Source organism: Mesocricetus auratus, unplaced genomic scaffold (assembly GCF_017639785.1).
Source record: "Mesocricetus auratus isolate SY011 unplaced genomic scaffold, BCM_Maur_2.0 Super-Scaffold_100676, whole genome shotgun sequence".
Lineage (NCBI taxonomy): Eukaryota > Metazoa > Chordata > Mammalia > Rodentia > Cricetidae > Mesocricetus > Mesocricetus auratus.
In genome coordinates, this window is record NW_024429266.1 from 124,103,090 (window position 1) to 124,117,519 (window position 14,430).

Here is a 14,430-nt window from a genome sequence, read left to right on the forward strand (position 1 = left end):
GTGGATCAGTGTCTATCCCTGGTATACAAACTGTCTTCATGTGCCTATAGCACAAAGAGAGATGCTCTCTCAGCCTGGACTCTTAGGGGAGTGCCTTGACCCTACCAAGAGTAAAATGACAGACTCTAGATATCCCCTATGTGGAAGGATTTGGCAATAGGGTGGGGGGGGGGGGAAGGGGAGTGCAGGAAGAGGCGAGGGAGAGGGAGCTGGGATTGACATGTAAAACAAGCTATTTAAAATTAAAATTAAAAAAATTAAAAAAACAAAACAAAATGATGGAAATAGCTAAGAATTCTTGAGTTATTTCTAAAGGAACCTTTTGTAGACTAAAAATAAAATGAATTCAATGTCCCAAGATTCTTCCTCAGCTGTGGAATGTCCTGATATATACACCATTGCTCTAAAAGCCTGTGCATGCCCTGGATTGATTTACAGGAAAAAGTATACATTTCCAAGAGACTTATTTTGAAAATGAAGTTACTAACAGTTTCAGAGTCAAAATTAAGAAAAACTAGTTTGTAAATTGCATTACATTTTTCATTTTGTTTATCAAATTTAATATCTCTTATAAATATCACAGTAAATTACCATGATCGTGATATCTGGCAAACATATGTTCCATTTTTAAAAATTTAGTAAATAAGACCTATGATATTTGGCAATGTATTTTTTACTTAGGTAAAAGAATAAATGAACACTCCTTGGGTTAATTGTCACCATTTTGCCTCTGTAAACACAGTCATGAGTCATCAACAGTGAAGAAGTAGGTTTTCCAGTGATGCTGTTGTCTTTTAATTGAAACTTGTTCATGTAAGCCACCTTTCACCCATGTTTCTGTAAAAATCCCACAACCTCAGTATGAAAATATTCTCCATAATTTTGTATTGATAGTAACAATATTTATGGACTATTATTATTAGTCCTCATCCAGGAATATAGGAGTGATATTAAGCTATCTTCATTTTGCATAGTGGACATATTTAAGAAGTATTTATATGTATATATGTGTAAATATATGCAAATAACAACAGTAAACAAAATGTTAGATAGCTAATATTCATTGACAATGTCATTCAGGGAGCATACCCATTAATTATTTCATGGCATTCAATGTGTTATATATTTGATGTTTTAAATACATATCACTATTAGGATACATTTGTCTGTTTTAAAGTTGTGAGGCTGTGAATATCTTGAGAAATTTCCCCAGGAATAAAGTCGGAGGCTTTTTAAAAGAGAGCTTATTTTTGAAAAGATTAACTTCTTTATAATTTCCTGAAAGAAAAACAGAGGCAAATCTACAGTATTAAAAAATTAATCCACAAAATTCTAATTAATTCCTAAAAATTACTGTTGATCGTCAACACCACCACAAAATAAAAATAGACACATGCTAAATCCCTGAAGACTTACTGAGAGTTTGAAGACCTATGTGAAGTTGACTCCTTTTAACCATTATCTCATTCAGCACCTCCTGGGCTCCCAAGTTAAGTCATCACTAAATAGTCTGAAACAATGAATAAACTCAGAGAGTGATAGCTGGAATCTAGTTTTGCTTCAGGAACTCTCCACACACTGACTGAACAAAAGCCAACTTGCTTTCCTTAGTAGAGAATTCCTGGTGTAAGCCAAAAGAGTTCTGGAGGTAATTGTTTAACTGACATGATTTATCAATGTGAAATATGGTTGTCCTATTTATTTCCTGCACTCTTCACTTTTCCCTTTCTTCTCACCCACCCTTCCCCTTTCTCTTGTAAACATTTAACATGCTTAACTCCATCTCAGTATTTACTGCCAGAAGAGAAAATTTGATAGTGTATTGTTTTATATATTTAACTTAACTTCTTTTCGAAATGAGGGTATAGAAATTTTAAAAGTGTTTGGCCTCAGGTAATTTCTAGGCTGGTGCCATTTTCAACATGCATGGGGATTTTATTGGAGTTCAAAGATACTCAGGCAATCTATGGGGTTTTGGGGTAGTAGATCAGTGTTTATCCCTGGCACACAAATGGACTTTGGGAACCCATCCCACAATGAGGTATGCTTTCTCAATCTGGACACTTTGGGGAGGGCCTGGGCCCTCCCAGGAACGAAATGACAGACTCTAGAGATCACCCATGGAGGGCCTTACCCTCCCTAGGGAATGGAGTGGGGATTGGGTGAGGGGCCAGGGGTGGTGGTGGGGGGAGTGGGTGTGGAGGGAAGCAAGCTTGTTCCTAATTTAAATATATAATAAAAAGTGTAATAAAAAAGAAGTTAAATACTAGACACAGAAACACATAACTATATGATTAAGCATCAGAGATTTAACCCTAGGTCTCGTTAATTGTAAGTTTTCCCTTTGCAATGTGAAACAACTTGAACTTTCTGCTTCTGAGGGTACTAGTAAGAATTAGTTTTAAAATGAATGGGTATACAATCAGGCTATTAAACCCACATTGTGTGGCCAAACTAGAAGACTACATCATCACTAGTTAACATGACTATATTGGCCAGTTTGTTATCTGGACACAAACTATAGTTACCATGAAGAGGAAACCTCAATTGGCAAATTGCCTCTAGCAGATTGGCTGATGGGAATGTCTGTGGTGTATTTTGTTGACTAACGATGGATGTTGGATGGTCCATCCCTCTGTGGGTATTATCATTATCTGGGCAGGGGTCCTGACCTATATAAGAAAGCAAACTGAGGAACCCATGGGTAGCAAGCCTTCAGGCAGCATTCAATGTAGGCCTGTTTCAGTTCCTACACTCTGGTTCCTGTTCCAAGTTGCCTTCAGTCAGTGTTCATCTCAGCAATAGGAAGGACGCTATAATAGCACTTATCAGAAAAATCAAGAATATAAGAATAAGTTAGAATTATATAGTATTCTTACCATAGAGAAAATAGAGAGCACCCCAGAATAACCAAATCCTATTTCATTTTCTCCCTAAGACATTTTCTTTTTAGGTCACATAGAGATACAGACTAAGAGAAAATGTGTGTATTCCCTATGTTATAGCATCTTTGGTACAGGACGGTCCTCTGCATGCTATCAAAAGAGAAATGTAAACACCAAGTCAGCCAGAACCCCTTCATCTATGATGGTGTATTGCCTGCAAGATATGTTAGGGCAATGGTTGTTGTGGAAACCAACCAATAACTGATTTGACTCAAAGCCCATTCCACAAGACAGAACCTGTACCTGAGACTAGATAGCCTAAGGACCTAGGGTAAAACCAAACAACACCAATCTACCATGTGAACTCAGAGAGACTGAAGCAACAAGCTCAGGGCCTGCACAGTTCTGTACCAGATCAGCTGCACTTATATTATGGCTTTCAGTTTAGTGTATTTATAGGACTCCTGAATCCTGGAATGAGTGAGTCTCTGATGTCTGTGCCTTCTCTTGGGTTCCTTTCCTTCTGTTGGCTTGCCTTGTCCAACTTTGATGTGATCGTTTTTGTTTTACCTTATTCTGTTATATTTTCAAAAATTTTATGAATGGATGAAAATCCAGCTACTGGGGTAAAGATTAACAACCGAGATGCTATTTTTACCTGCTGGGAGGTCAAATGGAGTGACACTGGGTGTATTAACCTAATCAGAGCAGTCCTCATGTTGAGGAATAGTTGACCAACACATAAGGGACTCCACAGTTTTGTTTTTTGTTTGTTCTTTCATTTGGTAGTTTTGTTTCGTTTTGTTTTTAGGGAGGTGTTGTTTTGTTTTTCTTTGATGGGTTTTTAGGGATTTGTTATTCTATTTGGTTTTTTGTTATTTTTTGAGACAGAGCTTAAAGTTGAATGGATAGAGAGGGTGATAGAATCACGAAGGACTTGGGGGAGTGGAAGTACATGGAAAAATATTATTAAAATGTATTTAAAATTAAAACTGTTTAAAATATATTTAAAAAGGAAAATGCAAAAAAGGAAAAAGAAGATGACTGTTTTTTACCCTGGAAAATAAGACCATTATCTCCCACTCAAGATTCTTTCTCATAAATAAAGGGAGTGATAGGTAAGGAAAATGAATGTAGAGAAATTTGCACAATAAGCAATATCTCTTATAGTTGGCAAATGCTTATTAGAGAAATTCAAGTAGGAAATATCATAAAATAAAGAATTAATATTAGCTTTGGCTCAGTGAACATCGAAGAGGTTTCTGTCTGTTAGGAAATGGGGGATGATGAAGAGAGATCTAGGAAAGAATGTGAAATGAAAGATGTTTGCAGACAGCTGAGATTCTGATCAAGTAGACGTTGTATTAATGAGTAATGGAGAATTCTGTGATGAGTGGTTGTGTCTGAAAGCTGCCAACACAGAGTTACAGAGGCCATGGATGTGGATGTAGAAGCTAAATGTGCCTTCACGTTGAGTATGTCAAATCTGCAGTGAATCCTAGTGAAAGGGACTAGTAAAGTCATTGATGACAAGAGTGTAGCATGACCACGGGTTAACAGTTAGTACATAGCTGGGAATGGTGGCACACACAGTTAATAGTGGCACTCTGGAGGCGAAGAGAGGTGGATTCCTGTGAGTTTCACGGCCAGCCTGGTCTACAAAGTGAGTTCCAGGACAGCCAGGGCTGTTACACAAAACATCTATCTCAAAACAATCTCCCAAATGAGATTTAATATTTAATTGCACAAGAGAACAAAAGTATTTCTTATAGAGTATAATTAATGTTGATTGATTATATGCACCAAAAAGTGATGAAAGAATTAAGAATGATGGCCATGTATTTTTGAGTAGCACAATGTTGACAAATAAATACCAAAAAGAAAATTTTTAAATTCTACAAAAATAATCATATATATGGAGAAATATACATGATGTGTATATCATAGTAATGTTTTATATGTATACACTTTTGTTTGTCTTGCAACTTTGAAGTATTATAAGCAGTATCACATTATAGAGAAATCCAAGTTTCATTAGTCACATACAATTATTTCCATGCGTGAAGATGACTTTATTTGTAAAGAGCAAAGTGAGAGGGCTCAGCCTATTGTGTTTTCTCTGATTTTTTTTGTAGGATATAGTGAAAGATGAATGCTCAATGCTGAAACTGCAACTGAAAGACAGGGATGAGCTCATTTCTCAACTACAAGCAGAGCTGGTAAGTGATTGGTTGACACAGTTGCTTACTCTTCAGTGTTGTTTGGCGTAACCTTTATCTATTGACCTAATACTATTATTTATAAGTTTGACGAATGATTTAAAATATCACCATAACTTTTATCAAAACTTTAGTATTGAAAACTGTAGTCTTTGACTGCAGACAGAAAAGAAATGGTATTTTACGTGTGCAACAATTTACATACTACTAGAAATTAGTGCAAACTTTTAGTTGTATCTGTAATCATAAAGGCTAAAGCCACATAACATTTTGTATTCTGTGTGATTCCCCTCCGTATTTAAATGCCTAGAGAGAAACTTTACAATATGAAGGAAGGCATTTATTACTCTTGCAAACCAAACATATTTTACTTTCATTTTATGATCACCAGATTAAGCTTTTTGTCAGTACATAGAGTAGAATGTTCAATTAATATACAACTCTCACAAAAATATAACTGAGAGAGGTTATGTTGGAAATAAGAAATTGAGTGGTTAGAACATCATAGCACATTTGCTATATAGAAGGACTGTAATTTTTAGATGTTTCACTTTATATACCTTATGAGCAGCAGTTTAAAATGAATATCAGTACTCTAGAAATAAAATTGTAGAAATATGAAATAATTAAAAAGAGAATGCTAATTATCGAGAGTTCCTAAGATACCAGCAAAATAACCATAACACAGTAGAAAATACCCTGACACATTATCAGTGTCATAAAAGAAATCCTATTTAAAAACATAAAATGATTTAACAGTTAACTATATCAATGTTGGTGTATTATATAGGTATAAAGTACAATTCAACAGCTTAACTGAGTTTATAGCCCAACAAGCTTATAAGGATGACAGACATACTAGTACGATGTCAAATCCATAATATTTTATGGAGTCTGAAGTGTTAGCAGAGCTTTTACTGAAAGTTGACCCTTATTTAGACTAAGCATGTTAGTAGGGCTTCACAAGCCTCTAACCTACTACGTAAAATTAGAATAGCATTCACAGACGAGAAGAGCATTTCCTGTACTATAAGAAATAGTCCATTATGAAAGGATCAGCAGCAGATTAGTAGTATAGACAGTATCTACTACATTATGAAAACACAGTATATTTAATATATTCCTCTATGTCAGTGGTTCTCAAAGTTCCTAATGCGCAACACTTTTATACAGTTTCTCATGTTATTATGAACCCCAACCATAAAATTATTTTGTTGCTACTTCATGACTATAATTTTGCTAATGTTATGAGTCATAATGTTAATATCTGATATGCGATCCCTGTTGGGGTCATGACTCACAGGTTGAGAATTACTCTTCTATGTGTATATTATGACCAACCTTTGTCTATATGTCATAGAAAAATATCTTTGTATTTAATAAACCTTAAGTACAGATATCTATTATCAAATGGAATAATCAGTCTTAAATAACAGCTCATTCACTTTGCCAGGGAGTGCTGATTTTCAATAACTAACTCAGAAAAGATTATACATTTTTGTTCATGCCATCAGTTTTATCATATTTAAAACAGAATGTATAAGAAACAGACCTTTCTTGTTGGGTGAGAAAGAAAATCATTGCTTCCAGAGCCAATGCTACAGCTATAATTACAATAATTCAGTTCCCATCTCTCCAAAAGAGACTTGAATTTCCTGACATACTAAAATGACATACTTGTGGGCTTTTAAATTTTTCTTTTCTTTAAACTTGAGTTGTCCAAATTGGCTACTTAGCCTTGAAATTTTCCAAAGTAATAATCAAGGCACCATTTCAATGTCTGTGCTGCATAGTCGAATGTTTTAAGGAAAGAAATATGTTACCCTTTTGCAGTGAGGTTTGTTTTGATAAAGAGGACCTTCAGTAAGGAAGGAGGTGTGAAGGAAGAAGAAATGTTAAAAAGACAAACGAAACTGAATCTGAAGAGTGCATGAGATACAAAAGTGCCTAGGACTCTCTAAACTGCTGAAATGTGTGAAAAATATGGACCAGTGTGGTTCTGGTGCTGAAAATAAGCAACTGTTTCTTTTTTTTTTCCAGTTTGTGTTTTTTGTTTGAGACATGGTTTCACTCTGTATCCCACCATGGCTGAGAATTTACCATATCTATCCATGCTGACCTTGAACTCATGTTTACTCTTACAAGAATGGAAACTACAGGTGGTTAGTCACTTGAGAAGGCTTAATCATGACAATTTGACAAAATTGTTAAGTTCATAAAGTAGCGTAGCAGCTATGTGTTATCATACAGATTAACAGCACAGAATAGCTAATAAATTATTGCAATTTTTATTTCTTGGCCACTGATATTATTACAGGCAAATTCATTTGCTTGCATATTGCAGAACTAATGTATAAAGAATTATTCCAATAAAAGGCTAGATTAAGAAAACCTTACCTTGTATAACCATGTTTATTCAGCAGAGCATTGCCATTCAGACTTTTCATTCCTGTAACAAATACCTGAGAGGCAAAAAGAGAGAGAGAAAAAAGATTTTGGCTCATTGTTTCTGTTTTCAGTTCATGTTCAGTTGGTTTCATTGTTTAAAGCCTATAGCAGGGCAAAATACCATGGATGAAGGAAAAATACAGATTTCAACATTATTCTCCTGGTGTCTCTCTTCTTCCACATCAAGCCACCACCCACATTCCTGTTACTTCAAATAGTCTTTTACAATTTTGAATGCATCAACTGATTACATCATTTGTTAGATCAGAACCACCATGATGTAATCTTTCTTGGAAATGTTTTAAAATACACCTAGCAATCTACTTAACTAACCTCCCAGGTATCTCCTGATCTAATACTATCAACGATCAAGATTAATGGCCACACTCACCTTGATAATTTCACTTACTGTGAGAAGTTAATCAGTGGTCAGTTAGTGTTGGTACAGAAAATTGTGAATCCTCTTTTCCAACCATCTTGCCGACACCTACCTTTCCAACATCTTCTTCACAGCACCATTGCCATGCTGTTGTGACAGGTTAGTTGTGTGCTATTTGGTTTCAACAGCATTTTCCACTACTCCAGTATATGTCAGGAGGAGTCTTCATGCTTTACTAGATGTCTGGTGCTTCTAAAAGTTTTGAGAATTTGAGTAAAATTGCTTTAGAGATACCATATTAATTTTCAGTCCATCAGTGAAATCATTTAAGATAAGCATATGCATACAAATACCCAGTGAGCTGGAATCCTGCAAAAGAGATAGACCTTTCCTTGTGTATGTCGTAGTTAAGTGTGAGAAAGCTAGTTTCTCACAGTCCTGTCTGGTAGGGAGTCTGAGACTGGAATGCCATCATGGGTGGGTGCCAGGGAGGGCTGTTCCTGGTTGATGGATGGCCAACTTCTCACTGCATACAAAGGGAGAAGGATGGTCTCTCCATCTAATCCATCTGAGTGCCCCACCCTATGATGTCATCTAATTAAAGCAACCTCCAGGTGTTCTTTCTTCCCAGGTGACAAACTATATGATTGGGGGAGGGCACAGTTCATAGAAGAACACCTAATGTTGTGCTCCTGTTTATTTTTTGTTAGCAAATAACATAGTACTCAGCAAATTCTACTAGATATTTCATGAAGTATCCTAATTTCTCTTCCCCATGACTTCAGAATTATTACCCTAATTCTAAATTCCTTGCTTCCTGGCTTATTAGACTTTATAAAGCTTGAAGATGCTACAAAATTAAACACAATCATTTGATTTTGCATTATACTTACGTACTGTTTGAGAAAAGCATCACATTTATTAATTGGATTCCTAATGTGAGTATATTTTCTATCCAGATTGTCAATGGATCCCTTTCTGTGTAAAAATGAAGGCAATAAGCAATTAGTTCTCTCAGAAAAAATTTCAAGAGGTCTGATATTAATGCCTATGAAATTTTCATGCATTACCTACTTTTATGAGCTTTATTGGATTTTGACAGATAAAACTAATGATTTACACTGTTTTATGATGTCCAAGGGAACTTTAAATGTTAAAACGTAAGATTTTACTGAGGTTATATACATGATAGGGCAACTAATTGGCAGGAAAAAAAAGAGTTACACACTGCGGCCCTTTGGTTATAGCAGAAAGGAACTGGTTGGCAATGGGAACATCTACCCACAGCTGTTTCAGCCCATAGCAGAGCCATTGTGCTCTGCCAGAAACACAGCAAGGGGCAATCGTCCTCTCCTTTCATTCCATGCCATCACCACCCTCTCTCTGCAAAGGTCATATGAACATACCCAGGGAAGATGGTTGTCTGCAAGCCAGGAAGGGGCACTTGTAAAAGCTTGACTCTGCTAGCTAGTGGTCCCAGATCTAAATGCTGACAGTGCCAGTTGACCAAGATCCTGTTTGAAAGCCACTCAGCCTGTGCTGTTTTTGTCTGGAGTAATGGGTAGTATTTATATTTATCCGATGAGACTTTTCAGTTCTGTACCACTGTGTGTTCTGGGAGCTTGCATTTTGTTTGTGATTGCTCATTTCTTGGCTTGGTTTTTTTGTTTTTGTTTGTTTTGGGGGGAGGGTCTTGGTTCTTGCATCACCTGAATTTGTTATCTTCCTGCCTCTGCAGTAATCTGGGCTTGGTGGCATTCTTTGCTACCCTTGGTCCACTATGTCATTTTAATGATAAACACCTATTTCTTTTATCATTAAAAATCAAATACACTTATGTTTGGAACATAAATCACAAATTTAGATGAACTTGATGGGTTTTGTTCCTGTTGTCTGCATTGGGGGGGGGGCGGCAATAAAAACTTTGGGGAAGAATTTGGGATTTTTGCATCCCTTGCTAACTGAAAAATAAGATCCCAATTTTATTGATTTTTGTATTACTATTCTATGTGATATTTTACTTACTGAAATGATACAAAATAAAATTAAACAACAATACAGCAAGAATGGTTGCTGATGAATATTATAAGTCCCTGGAGAAGGGGGAACTGATCAGGGGGTGAAGGCAAAGCCACAAGACTCTGTGACAAGTGTTCAGCATCTGGTGACTGAGGAGGTTGCTAACTAACTGACAGTATATAATAGAATCAAGGTTCAGAGTCATGAATGCTAGGAAGGGCTTTTATAATGAATATTATTTAAGTGTAGAAATTTATTTTCTTTGTAGGGTATATGGGGTACTGCATATGTTGGAAAGATAACTCTCCAATTCAACACTTAGATTTTAAGACCTTAGTCATTTATTTAATTAAGATACTTAATTAATACCATATGAAGTAGAATCAAAGTCTTAAATACAATAGCTGAATATATTCATACTAATTATAATAAATTAAAATAGCATGAGCTATGTATATGCTTATATGAACTTAACTTTTATTAAACTGTTATAAAATGGAATCATTTTTCATGCCTGTGAAAAGTTTTAGTCTCTTTCTCATATATTTAGTGAAGGTCATGTTGAAGAATAGCATGTAATTTTATTTTTATTCATAATGTGAAATTGAGGGACACTGCAATCATTATCTTCATGTACTACAGTAAATCTGTGACATTTGTCATGAACATTGTTGGTAAAATGTAGCCTTGTGTTTTAAGAAGTGCGTATATTCTATTAGATACCCATTAATCATGTAAATAGCTGCAGAATTCTCATAAATACTTTCAGATTGTGGTGTGAAAAAGTTTTTCAGATGCTATAAAAACTAAAATAATCTGTATTCGCCATTTATCTATAGGTTAATCCAAAACATCTTAAGTAAATTGACGATATCTACTTACAGACAAAATTAACCTTTTGGTTCTGAAGCCTAGGGCTGAAATGTACTGATTTGTGTTGATCTGCCATGCTGTACACTAGAGATTTCACTAGTAATTTGAACATGTAATACTTATACTTGCTAAAATATCAAATGAAAATGTATAGATGATTTTAAAAGGAAAAGCAAATTATGAAAGTATCTCAAGATTCTGAATTTTCACATGCTCTTTTGTAAAGATGTTCCCCTCTGGATGGTGTTCCTCATCTTTCTGATTGAGTTACAAGTGTTAAGTGCAGCTTCTCTGCTGCTTTTTCTTTGCGAATATTCACTTCTGATTATTAGGGAAATGAATGGGCCCTATTCTGTATTCATTACATTTCTTGTCTTTATAACCAACAACTGACAGCAAGCAGCTTAAGAGATGAGGGGCTTGTCTTAGCTTATGATTCAGAGATGTGTTCTGTCATGTGCAGAAGGCATAGTGGGGTGTGGAGAGGGCTACCTGGTACCCTGACTGGGATGTAGAGAAGTGCAGTGCTCATGCTCAGTTCCCTCTCTTCTATTTTATTCAGCCTTGGACCTCAGGCCATGGGACGATGATGCCTACATTCAGAATTGGACCTCATTCTTATCTTTACCCCTTTAGAAATGTCCAGATCTGATTCTTCTAGTCAAGCTGACAATGCAGACACTGTTAAAACCTCCAAATAATAAGATCATTATCCCATGAATGAATAAAGAGTTTGTGCTTCTTAATATGACACATCTTTACTGTCTGCAAGTAGTGAAAAATATCAGTTTCTAAGTTAGTTACTACATATTTCATGGTAGAGCAAGCAGCTAGAGGTTATACTGACTATGTATTATGGAAATAATGTAATCTCGCCTGAAAGTTATCTGTATTTACTAAAATTCTCCTAAAATTCTAAACATATCATTGCCAAGATTCCTCCTAGAAATATTGTGTGTGTGTGTGTGTGAGTGTGTGTGTGTATGAGAGAGAGAGGAAGAGAGAGACAGAGACAGAGACAGACAGACAGAGAGAGATGTAGGGAGGGAGGAAGGGAGGGAGGGAGAAGATCATTGTATCTAATTGCATCTCATTGTAAATAATTCTAGGTCATTAAATTATGCATACACAACTTATCATATAAATGTTAGTTATTTTTAATGTGTAATAAATTTTAAAATAAAGATACATAGGAAGACGTCCACTTACAGACACGAAACACACAAATTACACATTTCCCCTTTCGCTGATAAATTTGTAACTGTAGAACATAGCTACTTTCAGTATAGTTTATAATGGGGGGAATGCTAAGAAAGGCCATCTTGTACAGTTTCAAAATTAGCAATGAAGATATTAAATTTGACTTAATGAATTCCACCATTTAATGGAACTGTTTGGGGGTATTTGTATAAATTTGAGAATTAAATCGGTGATAAATGTCAGTGGGTAATAGTGTCTATTGCTAAGTCTGATGATCCTACCTAGTCTTCAAAGTTCACATGATTGAAAGAAAGAACAGACCTCTACAAGTTGTCCTCTGACCCCTCCCCACACAGACATACCACAATGTTTAGCAAGTTTATGAGCATGTGTACACAAATAAATGTGCTAAAAATTTAAAGAATTAAAATAATAACCTGTGAAAGCTAAGTGCACATATTTTAGGCGATGCTTGTAAAAAATGTTTAATATTTATTTATTTAACAACCTTTCTACAGTTCCCCCCCCTCTTCTCCTTCCAGTCCTTCCTCAACTACATTCTATCTCCCCCATCCACTCCTCCTCCAGTTTTATTCAGAAAAGGGCAGGCCTCCCATGGATATTGACAAAACATGCCATATCAAGTTGCAGTTAAGACTAGATATTTGTAAATTGTAATTCATACATTAAATATCCCACTGTACTTTTAATATCTCAAAAAGTGGTTTTTTGTTTTCATTAGTCATGTTTAATATATATGTGTGTGTGCGTGTGTGTGTGCATGTGTGTATGTGTGTGTGTGTGTGTGTAAAACAGTAATACTGTTACATACAGCACATACTCTGCACATCACAGATAGGTCTCTGTAACTGTCAGTGGCTCTTGTGTTTTCAAAAAAGATATTTTTATGAAAATTTCATGTTTTTCAAACTCATATTTACAAAGTTCAATAAAAGTATTGGTTAGCTGTATTTCTCTTCTGGCCATTGCTAATGTCCATTCAATATCATGCACATTATTTAATCATGAGTTTTCCTTACTGGAAGAAGCATAATAAAAGGCTGTTCCAGGTATTTAACACAGTACTTCACTGAGATGAACACTTTTTCCTCCTGGTAAAAATCAACTCGACAAAGTCTCGTAATACAAAAGAAGGTCCAGAAAGAATCCCTTGTGTTATTAAGCTTTCTGCCTCTCATTCAAAACAAATATGAAAATATGTTTTCATTTTAATGCAAACAACCAACAGTCCCTTCTCAGTCCTCCTAGATGCCCTTCACTGAATGCAGGTCAAGGTTGAGGATACTTTGTCAACACTTATATAACAATGCATGGAGTGCTTAGGAGTCATAGATCTGAGGAGTTTTGAAAATATAAAAACACTCAAAGTGTAGCATCATGTGTAATCAGGTGATTACCTATGGCATAAAGAGGTTGCTAGAAATAAAATCTGAGAAATGCATATGGTTAAATAGCACATTATAAAGAATCTGAAGAGAAGAATAATTTCATTTGGTTTAAATATATATTCAGAATTCAAATTGAATGAAATTGTACACCCTTGAAGATTTAATAACAGAATAATTCCTACTTGATAAGAGAAACATTATTCTGCATGAAAATCACATCCTGAATTCAGCTTGAAAGTAATTCCCCACTTGCTCCTCATGCTATTATAATTTATAGTATTATTTCATGCCAGTCATTTTAAGATAGAATATTATAGTCCCGTGGAAGATTTACATAAGAACAGGCAGCTGTAAGTACTTTCAAATCCTCTTTCTTTTTCATATTTAGGAAACATTAGGGACAGAAAAGAAATAGATTAGGTATACTTAAACATTATTAAAGTGTCAGGCTACTTTCATTCTTTTACCAGGAGAATTAATTGCACATATTCCAGAAAGGCCTTATCTCAGCAGTAATTACTCTCCTAGTCAGCACTGTGAGACAGATGTAGAATATGAATCTGACAGTATCCTATGATACATAATGGGGATTAGCCTCTGCTTCCTTCCACACTCCAGTACCCTGATGAAGAGCTGCCAAAAGATACAATCTTTAATATTCCAGGGCATTTATTGTAGCAATCTTGAATACTTGTTTAACTCTTTATCACAGAGTGTTGTCATATTGCAGTATGTCATAGATACAGAGAAATAATTGTTGCATATTTTAATGCCAGTAGGACAAGGGTTTACTTTTAAGTCATTGATAGAGCCTAGAAGTATGTAGATACACTGAACAAGTGAGGTACCTAGCAGAATTTAATATATATGTAAATTGAAACAGGTGACTATTTTTATAGTTTCTTAAGTTCTTCTATCAAGTGTATCCTGCCATTTCCACATCCCCCCTCTTTTTGTTTTTTATTTTTATACCAATAGATACTCCTAAGCTTACTGTT

The 14,430-nt window shown here is 35.3% G+C and overlaps 1 protein-coding gene across 4 annotated transcripts in view; it reads left to right on the plus strand.

Annotated features, from left to right (window-relative positions):
• Ccser1 (coiled-coil serine rich protein 1) overlaps positions 1-14,430 on the plus strand; it is a 1,057,181-nt gene that overhangs the window by 464,130 nt on the left and 578,621 nt on the right. For all 4 annotated transcript variants that reach the window (XM_040737638.1, XM_021230621.2, XM_040737639.1 and 1 more), the window contains one exon: positions 5,021-5,104. In XM_040737638.1, coding sequence (XP_040593572.1) covers positions 5,021-5,104 — 84 coding nt within the window. The remainder of the gene's footprint in view (positions 1-5,020; positions 5,105-14,430) is intronic.